The 14,059-nt window shown below is 36.7% G+C and overlaps 1 protein-coding gene and 1 long non-coding RNA gene across 7 annotated transcripts in view; one reads left to right on the top strand and one right to left on the bottom strand.

Annotated features, from left to right (window-relative positions):
- Positions 1-9,034, top strand: part of RGS17 (regulator of G protein signaling 17) — a 69,779-nt gene extending 60,745 nt beyond the window's left edge. For 4 of the 6 annotated variants that reach the window (XM_068184638.1, XM_068184637.1, XM_068184639.1 and 1 more), the window contains exons 3-5: positions 2,579-2,668; positions 4,546-4,780; positions 7,932-9,034. In XM_068184638.1, the coding sequence (XP_068040739.1) occupies positions 2,579-2,668; positions 4,546-4,780; positions 7,932-8,120 (514 nt within the window). In that variant the 3' untranslated portion in view covers positions 8,121-9,034. The remainder of the gene's footprint in view (positions 1-2,578; positions 2,669-4,545; positions 4,781-7,931) is intronic. The other 2 variants (XM_068184641.1, XM_068184642.1) reach the window with 1 other exon arrangement.
- LOC137470869 (uncharacterized) lies at positions 4,284-14,057 on the bottom strand. Its single transcript, XR_010997282.1, has 2 exons — positions 13,832-14,057; positions 4,284-5,878 (listed from the first exon to the last, which is right to left on the bottom strand). It is a non-coding gene; the product is annotated as an uncharacterized lncRNA (long non-coding RNA).
- Positions 14,058-14,059: the final 2 nt, after the last annotated feature.

Here is a 14,059-nt window from a genome sequence, read left to right as displayed (position 1 = left end):
TCACAGGAAATATAATGCAGAATTTAGGCCAAGATGTATTACAAAAGTATCACCATTTTAAATGCAATACCCAAACATGTCCCAACCCAGTGTGACGCTTCTCTCTTTGAAGTGTTCTCTGTTTTGCAGCCTTGACTAACTTCAGCCATTAATCTCCAATTATGACTGGTGAGATGAAGAAATCAGGGCCAAGTGTGTACCTTGCATTGTCACTACGGTATAGATACCATAAAACTGCATACTACATTCCAGGCCCACAGTCTGAACTTTTTATTGTTTGTTTTGTTGTTTGGGGGTTTTTAAAAGAAAATAAAAGTGCATACTGTCTATTAGTCATTCCTTTGATAAACAAACATTGCAATGAAGTCAACATGGCTTCTTTGCTCCTTTTCCTATTTCTCTCTTTCACCACTCACTACTTCACTATCATTGCTTCCCCTTCATCAACCCATGATGATTTTCCCAAGGCTAGCAGAGATTTTGCATGAGCAAAGCAAACAGTATTTGATCCCAGACAACAAATTCAATTAGCAGTGTATACTGACTGCTCTCAGATGAGTCATTTTCTACTTCCAGTAAGACCCTGCATCCAAACCTTGAATGTCTAGTGCCTGACAAGTAAATTCCCTCAGTACAGCTTAGTTGCTGTTCATGTGATGGAGGAAGGAAAACAGGCAGCTTCATTCTCTTTTAGGCAGACTCAAATGAACACCCTATTGCATTCACAACCTACACAGGCTGTTTCCTCCCTCTGTGGGAGGGAGGAAATTCTTCCGTGGAATCAAAGGACACTCTGCTCTCTGCACTCAGCAGAGAAGACAAATGCTGCTCTACCTATGGACTGCAAAGGAGGGAAGGAAGGAGGGAGGAAGGGAGAGAGAGCTTTGTGCCTTCCCTGCTTCTCCCTCACTCCAACTTTGTGCTCTAGCCAGATGCAAGGTGACTCTAAGCAGTTACATGTGTGGACTTAAAGATTACAAGACAGAAAGAAAGTGAATGGCCCCTTTTTTTTCTCCTGCATATGGAACTCCTTTCTGACTTTCCTGGGTGCTCCCTCTGTAGACTGACGAACAACAGGTCAGAGGAGACAGAAAGGCTTTTTACCTGCCAACCCCAGAGTTCAGGATGTGTTGTTTCTCCTGCAGCAGTTGATGACACCCTAACAACCTTAGCAGCACTGGAGCTGCATTCCTACGCTGTAACAGGGGAAGCAGGACCAAGGGCCTGAACTAAGGTCTTGGCAGGTAAGTGAAGGAGCAACCAGTATCAAAGAGCTTCGTTTACAAGTGTACATCTCTGTAATGTTTAAGTCTTAATATGTGCTCTGCTTTACCTGGGAGCTTAAACTTTCAGTTTTCAGAAGAGTATTTTAGAATACCTATTAGCTCTGCCAAATGCTTGAAAAAAATGTTGAAGAAACTCATAAATGCAGAGAACCTATAAAGAAAGATTAATTGTGCTAAAGATGTCTCAGAGCTGCAGTTGCTTCTTAGAGCTGAGCAGGAGTTATTTAGATTAGTGGGGGAGGGAGAAGCTTTATGCTACAAACATATTTTTGTAGCAACACTTAGAGTGACTGAGACCATCATTGTATGGTGAATAGTTAATATTCAAAATATGCGCTCTTGAGATTGGAAGGGGGATTTTTTGCTTGGTTGCTTGTTTTCTCTCAACTGGACACATAGGGAACACCTGATGAAAGTAAATTTCCATCTCCTTACTACATTCTACTTCTTAAGCTTAATTATCAGAACCAGGTTTTCCACATGAATATCTATGTCACTCAAAACATACTTTATTTCAGTAGTTATCAAGAATTGTGGGTTTGCTGGCCATACCATATTCCAGAAGATTCACAGAGAACACACACAGAGGAAGTCTTTACCACTATAGCAAATCTGATTTAAAAGTTATTTGCAAAACAATAACTGATTCTAGTTAGTGGTTCTAAAAAGAAGCAAAAAGCCATTAAAAACATCCTTGCATAAAGGAAGCCTTTCTTTTTCTTGCTTGTGGTAATATGAGGGTGATGGAGGCCTTTCTGCTCAGCGGCCAGTATGTTTTACTTTTTGGAATGGAAAACAAATTTAGGTCAGAAGAGGAAATCATAAGGAGCTGCCACACGCTAAGTTCTGTATCTGAGCCATCTACTGCCACTGTATCTTGGAAAGAGAAAAGGCAACATTCATAAAGCCTGAAGAACTATCCAGAACTGGTGGGGCATCAAAGCCCCATCAATATCCAGTTTAGATATTCATATCCCTCCTACTCATACTGTTGCTAGTATTCTCAGTTAACTAAGTGAAATCACTCCAAAAGTGACCTCTAAGTATTTGCCCATCTTTCAGTGGATAACTGTGAGCTTCTAATACACTGCATGTGCTAATAGCAACTGTAAATCAATATTCATCATAGTTCAGGGGAAAAGTCATTATAAAATTTTTTCTCCAAAATTATAGACACAAGAGTGAAAAATGATACCCTATATAGGTCTAATCTTTTAAAAGGTTGCATTACTATAGTCATTGTTTTAAATTAACTTTTTCTAGACAAAATAAAGTGTTGTACTACATTGCAGCCTCACTGTTAGGAATGAAGATAGAGGAGACAATGCAGGAAGGCCAACACATACGACCAAACTGGAGAGTATCCAGGTCATAGAAGAATGGTAAGTTGGTCAAGCTGTTATCTAATAAGTGTTTTGTCTTTAACTAATATTGAGATTTGTCTTGGTTTTAATTCTTTGGGAATGTCCTTTTAATTGCTTTTCCTCCAAAAAATTCTTTACAAAAGGAAGCAAAATCTGTCCTGACAATGAAATGACAGCAGAGACATTCAAATGTCAGGCTTATTTACAGTTTCTAATTTGTGGGGAAGAACCACAGGGAGAAATGGAAGGTGCATACATGGTTCCATATGTGGATCTCTATAAGAAGCCTCTGCTAGCTATGACAGAATTTTTTCCTGTCTCTCCAGACAAGAAGAAAAAATAATAGTCACAAGTGTACTCCATGACCAGAATTTTAACATGGCTACCTTTCATAAAACATTTTGAACTATGGTTTCACTGGAATTAAACAAAAAACACATACCTTGCAAACTAGGTTAAACACACTGAAAGTCTGAGCTTCTAATTCTGTCTAAAACTTGGGCCCATGTTTATTGTGTGGCGAAAAATGGTATTCTGTCAGGGTAATGGTAAATGGTAATCTCAGTTCTCTAATCCCATAAGAAGGAAATTAAAACTTTAATGGACATATAGGATAACAAAAATGACCCAAACAATTCATTGCCTTTATTGCTAATAATTGTCTTTTATGAGAAGAAAATATCATCAATTTCTAGAAAATATAATAAGTCAAGAGCTTCCCAACAGACAACGAAGGAGCCCAGGTTGTTTGTCAGCCCCATTCAGCTCAGCAGGTTCTTTGCACTCTCCTCCGTGGAGAGTGCAAATTCCTGAGAGGACTGTTTACCTTAAAATCTATGTTCAAACTTTTTCATTCAGTTTACAATTACTTTCCAGTTAAACAATTTGTGATTTATCACTAATCGATTCCCATCATCCAGTGTGCCTTGCATAGAGAGTAGGAGTTGATAAATTGACTTCAACACAAATTATATAGACAAATGTCACTTATTGTGCATCATGGTAAAACGGAAGCTAATGACAACAGCTAGTGAAGCTCTTGTGTTGGATTAGGAAGGAGAGGACGAGTGCTCAAAATTAAGTTTGAAACCATATTTAATTGTTCTTAAGTAATCTGGAGAATTACTTTCTTAAGCTGTTCATTGGTACATTAATGGATTAGTGATGCCAGTAAGTCTTCTGATCACTTACCCAGTGCATCCACTGGTAAAAGCCACAAATAATTTCCTTCAGGAAATGGAAATAAGGACTTTTCCCCACTTCTTCTCTTTCCTGTTTTGCCAGCAAAATCCATCACATCTCATGCCAAAAGATCATAATTCAAGTCAATAGCATGAAACAGAGGGAAGCTTAGCAACCATTAGGTACAAGCACTGAGAAATATGCTAATTTAAAATCTCTCTGAATTATGACTTTGTTTGGCATCATTAGTATGCTTTTGGCTGCCAACAGTTTTTTGTTTTTCTTGTTCCTCCTAAACCATATCATGTACAGTCATCATCAGCAGCAGGCTCATCATCAGGGACATCAGGTGTCATCTAAACTCTCCACGAAAAAGTCTATTTCCATCTTCCTGGAATCTCCTTTAACTGCAGAGACAGGAATTCAGTGCTGTTCTAGGATTTTGTCTTTGAGCCACATGGCTAAGAACACCAGCAGAAAACTCATAAAAAGTCAAGTGTATGTCTTATAACATTAAACACATTTAGTGGGCTATTGGGATAATGTATGCACAAGTGAAGAGCAAACAGAAATTCCCTGTTATTGCTGAAGCCTTGTTGCTTCCAGTTTTCACTTTGAACTAAAGTGCAGTTGAAAGGAGAATTTTTGGATGAATGTATGAAAACACTGTTACAAAAATAGAAGCATATTTGTAATGATATTTTCTTTTGCAGCCAAAATCCTACTGCAGATGAAATTTTGTCTTGGGCTCAGAATTTTGACAAGATGATGAAAACACCAGCTGGGAGGAACCTTTTCAGAGAGTTTCTTAGAACGGAGTATAGTGAGGAGAACCTGCTTTTCTGGCTTGCATGTGAAGACCTAAAGAAAGAACAGAACAAGAAAGTTATTGAAGAAAAAGCAAGACTTATATATGAAGATTACATTTCTATACTATCACCGAAAGAGGTAAAGCTGTAAATGTTACATTTGCATTTTCTGTTATCCCAGAACAGAAATGTTATACACTGGACTGCCTGGTGAGGGTCTGAAAGTCTGTCAGATGAAAGTCTTAATATGAACATTATATCAGGAAAGGAAGGGACAGAAACAGTAGACATGCAGGCACTGGTCCATTTACCATTACCAGCCACAACATATCCAGGCTCTCTATGAGGCTTAAGAAACTCCAGTAAAAGAAAGCTGATAAATAGTTTTGCCTCTTTAGTAATTCTACATATCTGATAGAGAGAGGAAATAAGTAATGCAAATGGATTTCTGGAGAAAAAGCACCAAACATAAGGAATTTAAATCAGAATCTTTGTAGATTTATCTGCTGCTACAATTGTCTGGAAGAAAATCTGAATTTCTGCTTGTCATTCCTATGTGAGAGTCCAAGAATGAAGCTGACATATTTTATCTAATGAAATGTATAATATCTAGGGAATTTTATAAAACTTTATTCAACCCTTTAAGTGAAATAGACAAAATTTGAAATTATCTTCACCTGTAGTAAAGAAAAAGCATCCCTATCAATCCATGTTTTGTAATACAAAGAGATACATAAATATATAAGCACTGTAGAAGAGTTTTTCTTAGGCCACATCATGTACCTTTATCTTCTTTGCCTTGTCTTTGTGCATTGCACTTGAATTTCTACTCAATGGTGTTATGCTAATTTATGCTCACTGTGGACCTTGCTTCCTACATTTTACTTTTTCACTACATTCAGTAATAATTTGCAACTTCATTCATACGAATGAAGCCAAAAGTGAATTATTGCTCCATTAGCTTCTCTTGTGTCATAGTATCTACTTTTGCTTTGGAGTGAAATACAATTGCCAATACAGCAAGCTAATAATAAGTTTTTCTTCTAAAACTGTCTTTTTACCAGATAGGTATCTGATGAATGCTCAATTATCTTTTTAAACTAAGACCAATCAGCATTTAAAATGCAAACACTAACTAAGCATTTTTTGACCCAGAGTTTAACAAAGCTACTCACAAACTTGGTGCTGGATGCGTACAGATTTCATCAATCCAGTTGCTTCTGCCCATATTGAAAATCTTAGGAGGCAAAAAAGAACTGTTTGCAATGCTTTAGGACAGCATGGGAACTGAAAAATTCTTGTTCATCCAGGCATCCCTTTCCAAATGTTACTTTTTGACATAAGAGCTGATATATTTAGCATGATTCATACAGTAAAGGAGTTATTGAGGCAGAAGGTCTTAGTGTTCTAAACAGCTACTTTGTATTCATCTGTTTAGAAAGAATATACCTTTAGTAATTCCAACTAGTTTTGCCATCTGGCTTTAGTGAGTCGCTTTAAAAATACAATGCAAAATAGCAGTTCCATAATTAATTTTGCTTTTTTGCATTCTCTGAGTGCAATTAATTTTTATTATGCTCAGTGGCTCAAAACCCCACTATTCTGCCAGATTTGAGGGGTTTTTTATCCCAACTATTATGTTTGATATTGAAGAACCAATTAGCTGCATAAACTGTTTTTTGTTTATATAAATATGTGTGCCTGCATGTCAGGGGGAGAATTGCTTAAATCTTAGTGTGTCCTCTCTGTGCTGTAGAAATGCAATGGTCTGGGCTTGAAATCTATTCAAACATATTCTGAAGACACATGACTGCAACACTGCCACTCAGAACTACCATAGCACTGTATTCCTGCCCACACTCACTGGCTGAGCAGCACCACTGGTCTCTCACAGTTGTGCCTTGTGACTGATAACCAAGTGACAGCAAATACTAGAGGAGAAAGCTTGTCTGCCCTGTCAGTAGCGTACTCCAATATGCCAACAAAACAAAAATGCCAGATCCTACAGCTGGTACTGAAGATAGAATGAAAAAGTATATTTACTTCTCAGTGCTGTACCATGCTATACCATACCACACCAGCATATTTCAAAGACTTTGCTTCTCCATGTATGAAAGCACAGGCTCACACATCCAAACATATTTTGAGTTTTCATCTTGGTTACCATCCTTCATGTATCAAGGTATCTTAATACATGGAGCTTTCCAGGATTGAAGTCAATCCTTCAGACAGAATGAATATCTTTGTACGGTCGCAGAGCAGTAGGGTCAGATTGCAACTTGGTGTAAATCACAGTGTCTTAACTGATCGCTTCTTGCCATTTAGCTACTCAGGATTTTAGCCCTTTTCTTCTTAGCTGAGTAAACCCTTGCTGGTCCCAGCTGGGCCTTGCTGCTACTGCCATTTCATTTAATCCTGAACGCATTAATTTACTCAGTTTTAGAGCATTTTGTGGATAAACTGTACTTTCACTCAAATTTCTAAAGGATATTCTAAAATCATCTGGGCATTCATCCCAAACATAATAGGCCCTTTTCTGCCTATACACAGGAGGTCATCACAAATGGTAAATAAATGAGAAGCTAAAACTGAAACTTGCTAACAACTTCAATATGGATATATGATCTCCTGAAAGTATGAATTACCAGATGTTAAAGAGTCCTGATAAGAAGAAAAAATCTGAAATAGTTAATAATAATGGGGAGATTAACACAATAAAAATTATGAAAATTCCTGGGTAATTTGTAAGGAACAAGTGTAGTGCCTAAAAAAAAAAACAAAACAAAACAAAAAAAAAAAAAAAAAAACCAAAAAAAAAAACCAAAAAAAAAACAGAAAAAAATCTCTAGGGCAGCCAGATAAGAATGATGAATAGATATTATCAAAAAGTTTAACCACAAATGCTCAGAAAAAAAAAACCTGCAGCTCTCTGAATGAGGGTAATTCAACATTCATTTCAGAGAAACATTTTTAAATGCATAGAAATTATTTTTTAAGGTAAAACAATATATTATGGAACACTGCAGTTACACTGCAGCATTTAATCTGCTATACAGCTGCATTTCATTGTACAGATCTTCAGATGGATGCAAAGACCAAGTCAAAACTGAAATAGAGTTAATGGTCTCAGCGCATTACCCAGTAATTGTGTGATGGTTCTGAAAGAAGTAAAGAGCATTACTTGAATAACTGATAAACTCAGCATGTTCAATGGAGCCCTGAGAAATAAAGACAAATATTTCAGCTTTTCCAATGTTATTGTTTTATTATTCTGTGCTCATCTTCTTCAGGTTAGTCTTGATTCCCGGGTGAGAGAAGTGATCAACAGAAACTTGTTGGATCCCAGCCCTCACATGTATGAAGATGCCCAGCTCCAGATATACACTTTGATGCACAGAGACTCTTTTCCAAGGTTTTTGAACTCTCAGATTTATAAGTCTCTTGTTGAAAGTATTACAGGCTCTACTTCTGAAACTTAGTTTTAATTTTGAAACAAAATAACTTGATTTTTTTTTTTTTTTGGGTGGGTGGGATGGAAGAAAATTAATTTAATAACATCTGTAGCTGGGTTCCTGGAGAACTACAGTTTAGCACTACTCAGGCTACTGTGAAGAAAAAAAATACGTATTATGGTCTCTGTCTACATTTTTACCAAGGTCCTCCTTGCTCAAGATGGCGTGGGAGGGGATCAATGGAATTGCCAAAATACATTTGTTTCACACTCCTTTCACCCTACTGCAGTCAAGATTGCAATGATGTATTTGTAGTTTTATGAACAGTCTCCTTGTGTATCCTCACACTGCATGTGCAAGGTAAAACTGCTTCACTTACCACTTAGTTGTTGCAATATTTAATCCAATAACATAAATTATAGCTGTATTTAAAAACTTTTTTTTGTGCAATACAGTCCTATGGTACATAGAAACAATTACAGCAAACCAGAAAGAGGCTTGCATTTTTTAACATCACTAACTAAAAAGCCAGTTTTTAAGGTGTAGCATTCCTCTACATGCTCTACTGAGTACAATACACTGACTTTTTGAAGCCAATATTTCTGTATAGAGTAAAAGAGCTATTTATCACTGTTTATTTAGAATAAATCAAGCGGAGGATTCCTCTGGTTGTTCACTGCCAAAACTGTGGCATTTTCATTACAGAGTTTGCAATGTCAAAGAAAAAGAAAAATAAAAGGAGAAAAAAAAAGCACAAATCACTTAAAAGGATCCATTTCTGGGTGACACCATCTATGCGCTGATATTGTTTAATTGTTAAAAGAACAAAGATTTTCAATGTACATTTCAGATGTCAGATACTGTAACTGATTTATTAAAGACTGGCTATCCAGTTCTAACACTGTTGTATAATGTTATGTACTTCAGAAAAAAAAAAGAAACAAGAAGCAACACAAAAGGCTTGATAATTTAGTTTTTTTAATAAAGAAATTTAATAAAAGATTGCCTACATGTAGCATTTTAGAGCATTTTAGAACATTTTGATGAACTGCATCTGTTCTGTAAGATATTTTTTTTGAAAGCTAAATCCGGTAAAAAATGTTGTTAAATGAAGTAACATTTTATGAGGTGGCGGGTTAAAGAAGACTTATCTTAGCTTTTAGCCTCATTGATTTTGAACAACTCCTTGAAAAAAAGGGGTTTGGAGATTAATATTAAACCAAACTTTAAGGGCTTCTAAAACCACAGATCTTACCCAAGCAAAATGCCTACAGAAACACAATGGGTATCTTTCCTGGGTAGAGATTCCTGTACTGAGCCCTTAATCATAGCTAAGGCAGCCCAGTACTCCTGTCACTAGGCTGCCATGGTGTTTTTAATAGGTGTTTGCTTGGCCTTTTTATCAAAGAATGTCCAGTTTCAGGACACATTTTGATGTTTAAAGAGACAGTGACTTGGAACTTAAAAAAAACCCATCTTCATACCTACCATACACAAGCAAAATGAGTGTTAGCATCCCTCATAAACTGCTGAAGATATACCAAGAAATTGCTCTGAATACTTGTTAAAAATATATATATATATATGTTTGTGTGTTTATATATATATATATTTAATACTGACAACCATACTAAGACTTAAGAGGCAAGGTTCTTCTCACTTATGTAGGACTAAACATGGCACAAGCCCATCGCTTTCGATTGGCCTGGAAGGTCTGGCAGTTGTGTCCTTGAGTGGAATCTGGCCTGAACACAGTTGGCTCCAGCCCCTCAGTTACCTCCTGCGGGCAGCCTCCGGTGCCGGCTTTGGCGGGAGCTGCTGCTGCCGAGGCCGCTCTGCTGTGACACCGTAACTGAGAGGATCCAGGTCTTAGTTTATCTTCTGGGGCTTATTTTTTTCCCTTTGTTTTACTACCTCTCATTTTCTTAATTTATTGAACATGCTTCAGATAGCAGGTCTGGGGAATTTTTTAGTCATTCTTTTTACTTGAAACCTGTGTGCTTTTTTTGGATATATATATATGAACAATTTAACAAACTGTTTCTTAAACTCATTTGGTTTTGTAATTTATATAGAATTCAGGAGATGATTAAAAGGGCTATTCTCTATTCCCTATGCAAATATTTTAACTGTTGTAGTGTTTGACAAAATGGGATCTAAAACAAAAATCTGCAAAGTGGAAAAACAAATCTGTTTACAGTGGCATTGCTGACTATCCTATCATATTCAGCACTTTTAAATATTGTTATTTATGAAAATGTAGTTTAAAATGCAAGACAAAATATTTATAAATGTTTCTTTTAATAAATACCTGTTTTGTCTGAAAGTGCTACCGTGTTATGACAACTTTATTCATGTTGGTTAGCTACTTACCATTATGAATAAAATATTCAATTATTATACTGATAGAATACGAGCTATGATGTTTACAAATCCTGAGGGGGGAAAATTCAGTGAGAAAGGACTGCCTCCTTCTACTGTGAAATGCTGTTGGGAAAAAAATAATTTTTCTTGCTTTTTTCTTAATTGGAATTTAACTATGGTCCTACATATGTCTAGTATCATTTGACTAGCTATATTTACTTGGTACTAAACATATACAGCATCATATATGTATATATTTACATAGTGTAATTTCAAGTTGTTGGTGTTTGAGGCACAACACATTTGGTGCACACATCTAAGCAATGTGTAAGAGACAAAACTGCATGCATAAGTCTTGACAAATGTAGACTTGAATATTCTTAATGTTACTATTTGATGGTGACCTGCTAGTCATAAGCTATCTTTATAAGATATTTCACACAGGTAGAACTTCTTGTCAACACAGACAAGTCATCCTTTCAAGACAACTTTAAAGCTAGATGTGCAGGCCCTAAAATATTACCTTGATTTCTAGCATAACGTTCCAAAATCTGTATTTGGAAACTGTGACATAATTTTGAAAAATATTACACCAATCTTCAGTGTAATACTGCAATGAAATCACGTTCAAAACTTTATTGTCTAAAATCCTCTATTGGGAGGGATTTAAAAATTGAACATAGCATGTAAAGTTTCTTTCTTGGAGCAAATGCTCATATAAAAACATTTAATGTACATTTCGTTTATCGGTTTGGGTTTCCCAAATTTTTTTATGACAAAAATGGATGTGGTCCAAATGGACAATAAGTAACATGATCTCATTGCCTATCATACAGATCTTTGAACACAAACTGTAAAAAAGTCAAGCTATTAAACTGATTTATTGTGCATGCAGTGTACAATACACTTTGAAAAACTGCCTAAATACACTTATTCTATAGCTTGGAATAAAATAAGTATGTATTTAACTTGTATTTCAGTTTTTCATGAGAATGTATATAGCAAGTCCACTACAGAAAGTGAGCTATGTTTTTGTCACTTTTGCCCAGTGTTTTAAATTTCTGTCAAATAGAACCTAATGCCAAAGGGCCAAAAATAAGCAGAATATTTCTGTACCCTTCTGTCCTTTAGGCTGAAAAGAAACTGAATCTATAGTGTGTTACATGTGTTCAACTTAGCTGTTTACAACCAGCTTTCACATAACCAAGCTTAAAGTAGTTTGGGATACCCAGAATGAAGCAAAACTCACAGACAGTATCATGAGCATTCAGATTAGCCTGAAGGCACATGTGGTGTGAAGAAGACTCAAGGTTTGATGGAGAAAAGACAGGCTGGTGACACGCAGGTTTAACAGCTATGGCACGCTACTATGGAAATGTGGTCATAGCACGTCCAGGTCCACAGCCAGTCCATAACACACTTGAGTACCTGTGGAGTCCACACAGTTCATTTGCAGGACCACAGAAAGTGGACACAAAGCAGACTTCAGCTAGCAATAATTACTTTTTAAATTAAAAGCATGCTGAACTGCTGCTAGGCTGCAGTCTAAACCAAGCAAATAAAGGAGACCTACAGTCCAGCTTCAATAGCCAGGGTTTAAGATGTCATCTCATGCTAAACTTGATTCCCTAGGCAGCAAACTCAATTACAAGGAGCCAATATATAAAATCAGGTGAGGGGCTTTTTCAGTAAAAGCAGCTTGCTGGACTGACCATGCTGTGAGCCTGCTTAGGAACCCACAACTTCCATACGCAGGAAGTGGTTGCAAAAGCCATTTAGCAGAAGTATTCCACAACACCAATTCAAAAGCAATCAAAGCTGATACAAGAAAGTCTCTAATTTTAGCAACTCTCTACACCACAAGGAGTAAAGTCTATATTTCCACAATGTCTGTGAGCCTACTCCTGGCACTGTTGACCCAGTCAACAAAGCCTGAGCCCTTATCAAATCAAACAAAGCAAAAACTTAAGGTTGCACATAGGCAGACAGATGCAATGTCTCCTCCAAGTTGATCTGAATCATGTCTAAGGGTTTTTCTCAGCCTAGTGCTGTTATTTTTTAAGAGACCCAAGAGCAGCACTGTAGCATATCCTGGGACTTGGACACAGCAAGTCCCATCGTGTTCACCAATATCCTGAGTACATTTGCAGTGACAAAGCATCAGCCCTGTTTGAACATGTCCTGAATACTACTGCCGGCAGTACAAGTGATGTTGGTGGGATGAAAGAACAAAGCAATAATAGCGCCAAAATCAGTTAGACAAAGACTTGACAGAAACAGTGTCTGCATATTAAACTTTATACCAAAAGCCTGATTTTGCCCCTTCCTTTATCCATGAACTCACCCTGTGGAAATCCACCCTTCTCATTTAAAACAGGGATATAATTCAGGTGATTCAAAGGCTGACCATCAGTCATTGACTCAGATTACTTTTTTTTTTTTCTCAGAAACTTTGTCTTAAATTACCCCTTACTCTAAATTTTCTGAGTATTCCATAGGTCCTTTGGCAAGCTGGGCTCACACAGCAGTTAGATGCTCATTCATTGTTACACAACATCAAAGTATTTTGTCTGTTAACGCATAAATTGGGTAATTTTTTCCTTTATGCTTCTGGAAGAAGACTTCAAGGAGCTTCACGACCCAGCAGTAGTGGGTGCAAAGGAAGCTTTTGGTGGGTGAGATTTCATAAGTGATGGCCTGAGGTTTTATCAGTGCCAGACAACTCACACAGATTGTACATTCTCCACAAAGATCTTCCAGTGTGACTTTTACTTATAAAATATTGCTACACTGTACTTTACCAATACACCTTATCCAAAGCTGTGCACTTAAAATCATAGGAAAACATTTTTATCTAACCATTAATTTCAATATTTAATATTTTGAATAGCAAATTCACACACTAGCCTTTTGATTTCCATCATAGAAGAAAAGTTTTCTGACTACTAAAATCACTTAGGTTTTCAATAATTACTCTTGCTTTTGATATTACATTTGTGGAAATAACTATTTATTAATGTTTCATAAGGAAGTAACTGTTATTCCAGCACTGTAATTTAGTTGTAAGATATGCTTGCCTAGTCCTGGTAAGACATGAACAAGGACAGAAGGAAGGCAAGGACACAACTCTGACTCCTCAAATGATTGTAATACAAAATACTGCCTAATAAAATTTTACAGATAGTTGCACATTTTTATAATAAAATGTATTCCTGAAACTGTTTTGAGTTTAGCCAAGAATCTCATTAATGATGTTATCTAAAACTAGGTAATATGCACTCGATCTGCATTTCAAGAGGGATTTACCCAGATCGTCCCACAACACACAGTTCCTAAATGGCTGCATCCTCGCTGCTTTCCCACTTGAAACTTACATGTAAAACACTGTGCTCAGATCTGTATTTTGTAAATGGGTTGTCTTTTAGTTTAACTGCTAATCTCTGATGTGAAGGCACTTTGAATTGCCCTTCTTGATTCCTCTGACAATTAATTTCCTCTAAACGCCTAATTTTGCACCTGCTTTCAGTACGGTGACATCCTTCCACAATTTTTGCACGGTTCTCCCCAGCGTACTTTAATTCTGAAGATTTCTTCTGGAGGGA

Source organism: Anomalospiza imberbis, chromosome 3, assembly GCF_031753505.1.
Source record: "Anomalospiza imberbis isolate Cuckoo-Finch-1a 21T00152 chromosome 3, ASM3175350v1, whole genome shotgun sequence".
NCBI classification, from domain to species: Eukaryota; Metazoa; Chordata; class Aves; order Passeriformes; family Viduidae; genus Anomalospiza; species Anomalospiza imberbis.
Note: the sequence above shows the minus strand (reverse complement) of the source record. Positions and strands in the feature narration are given on the sequence as shown.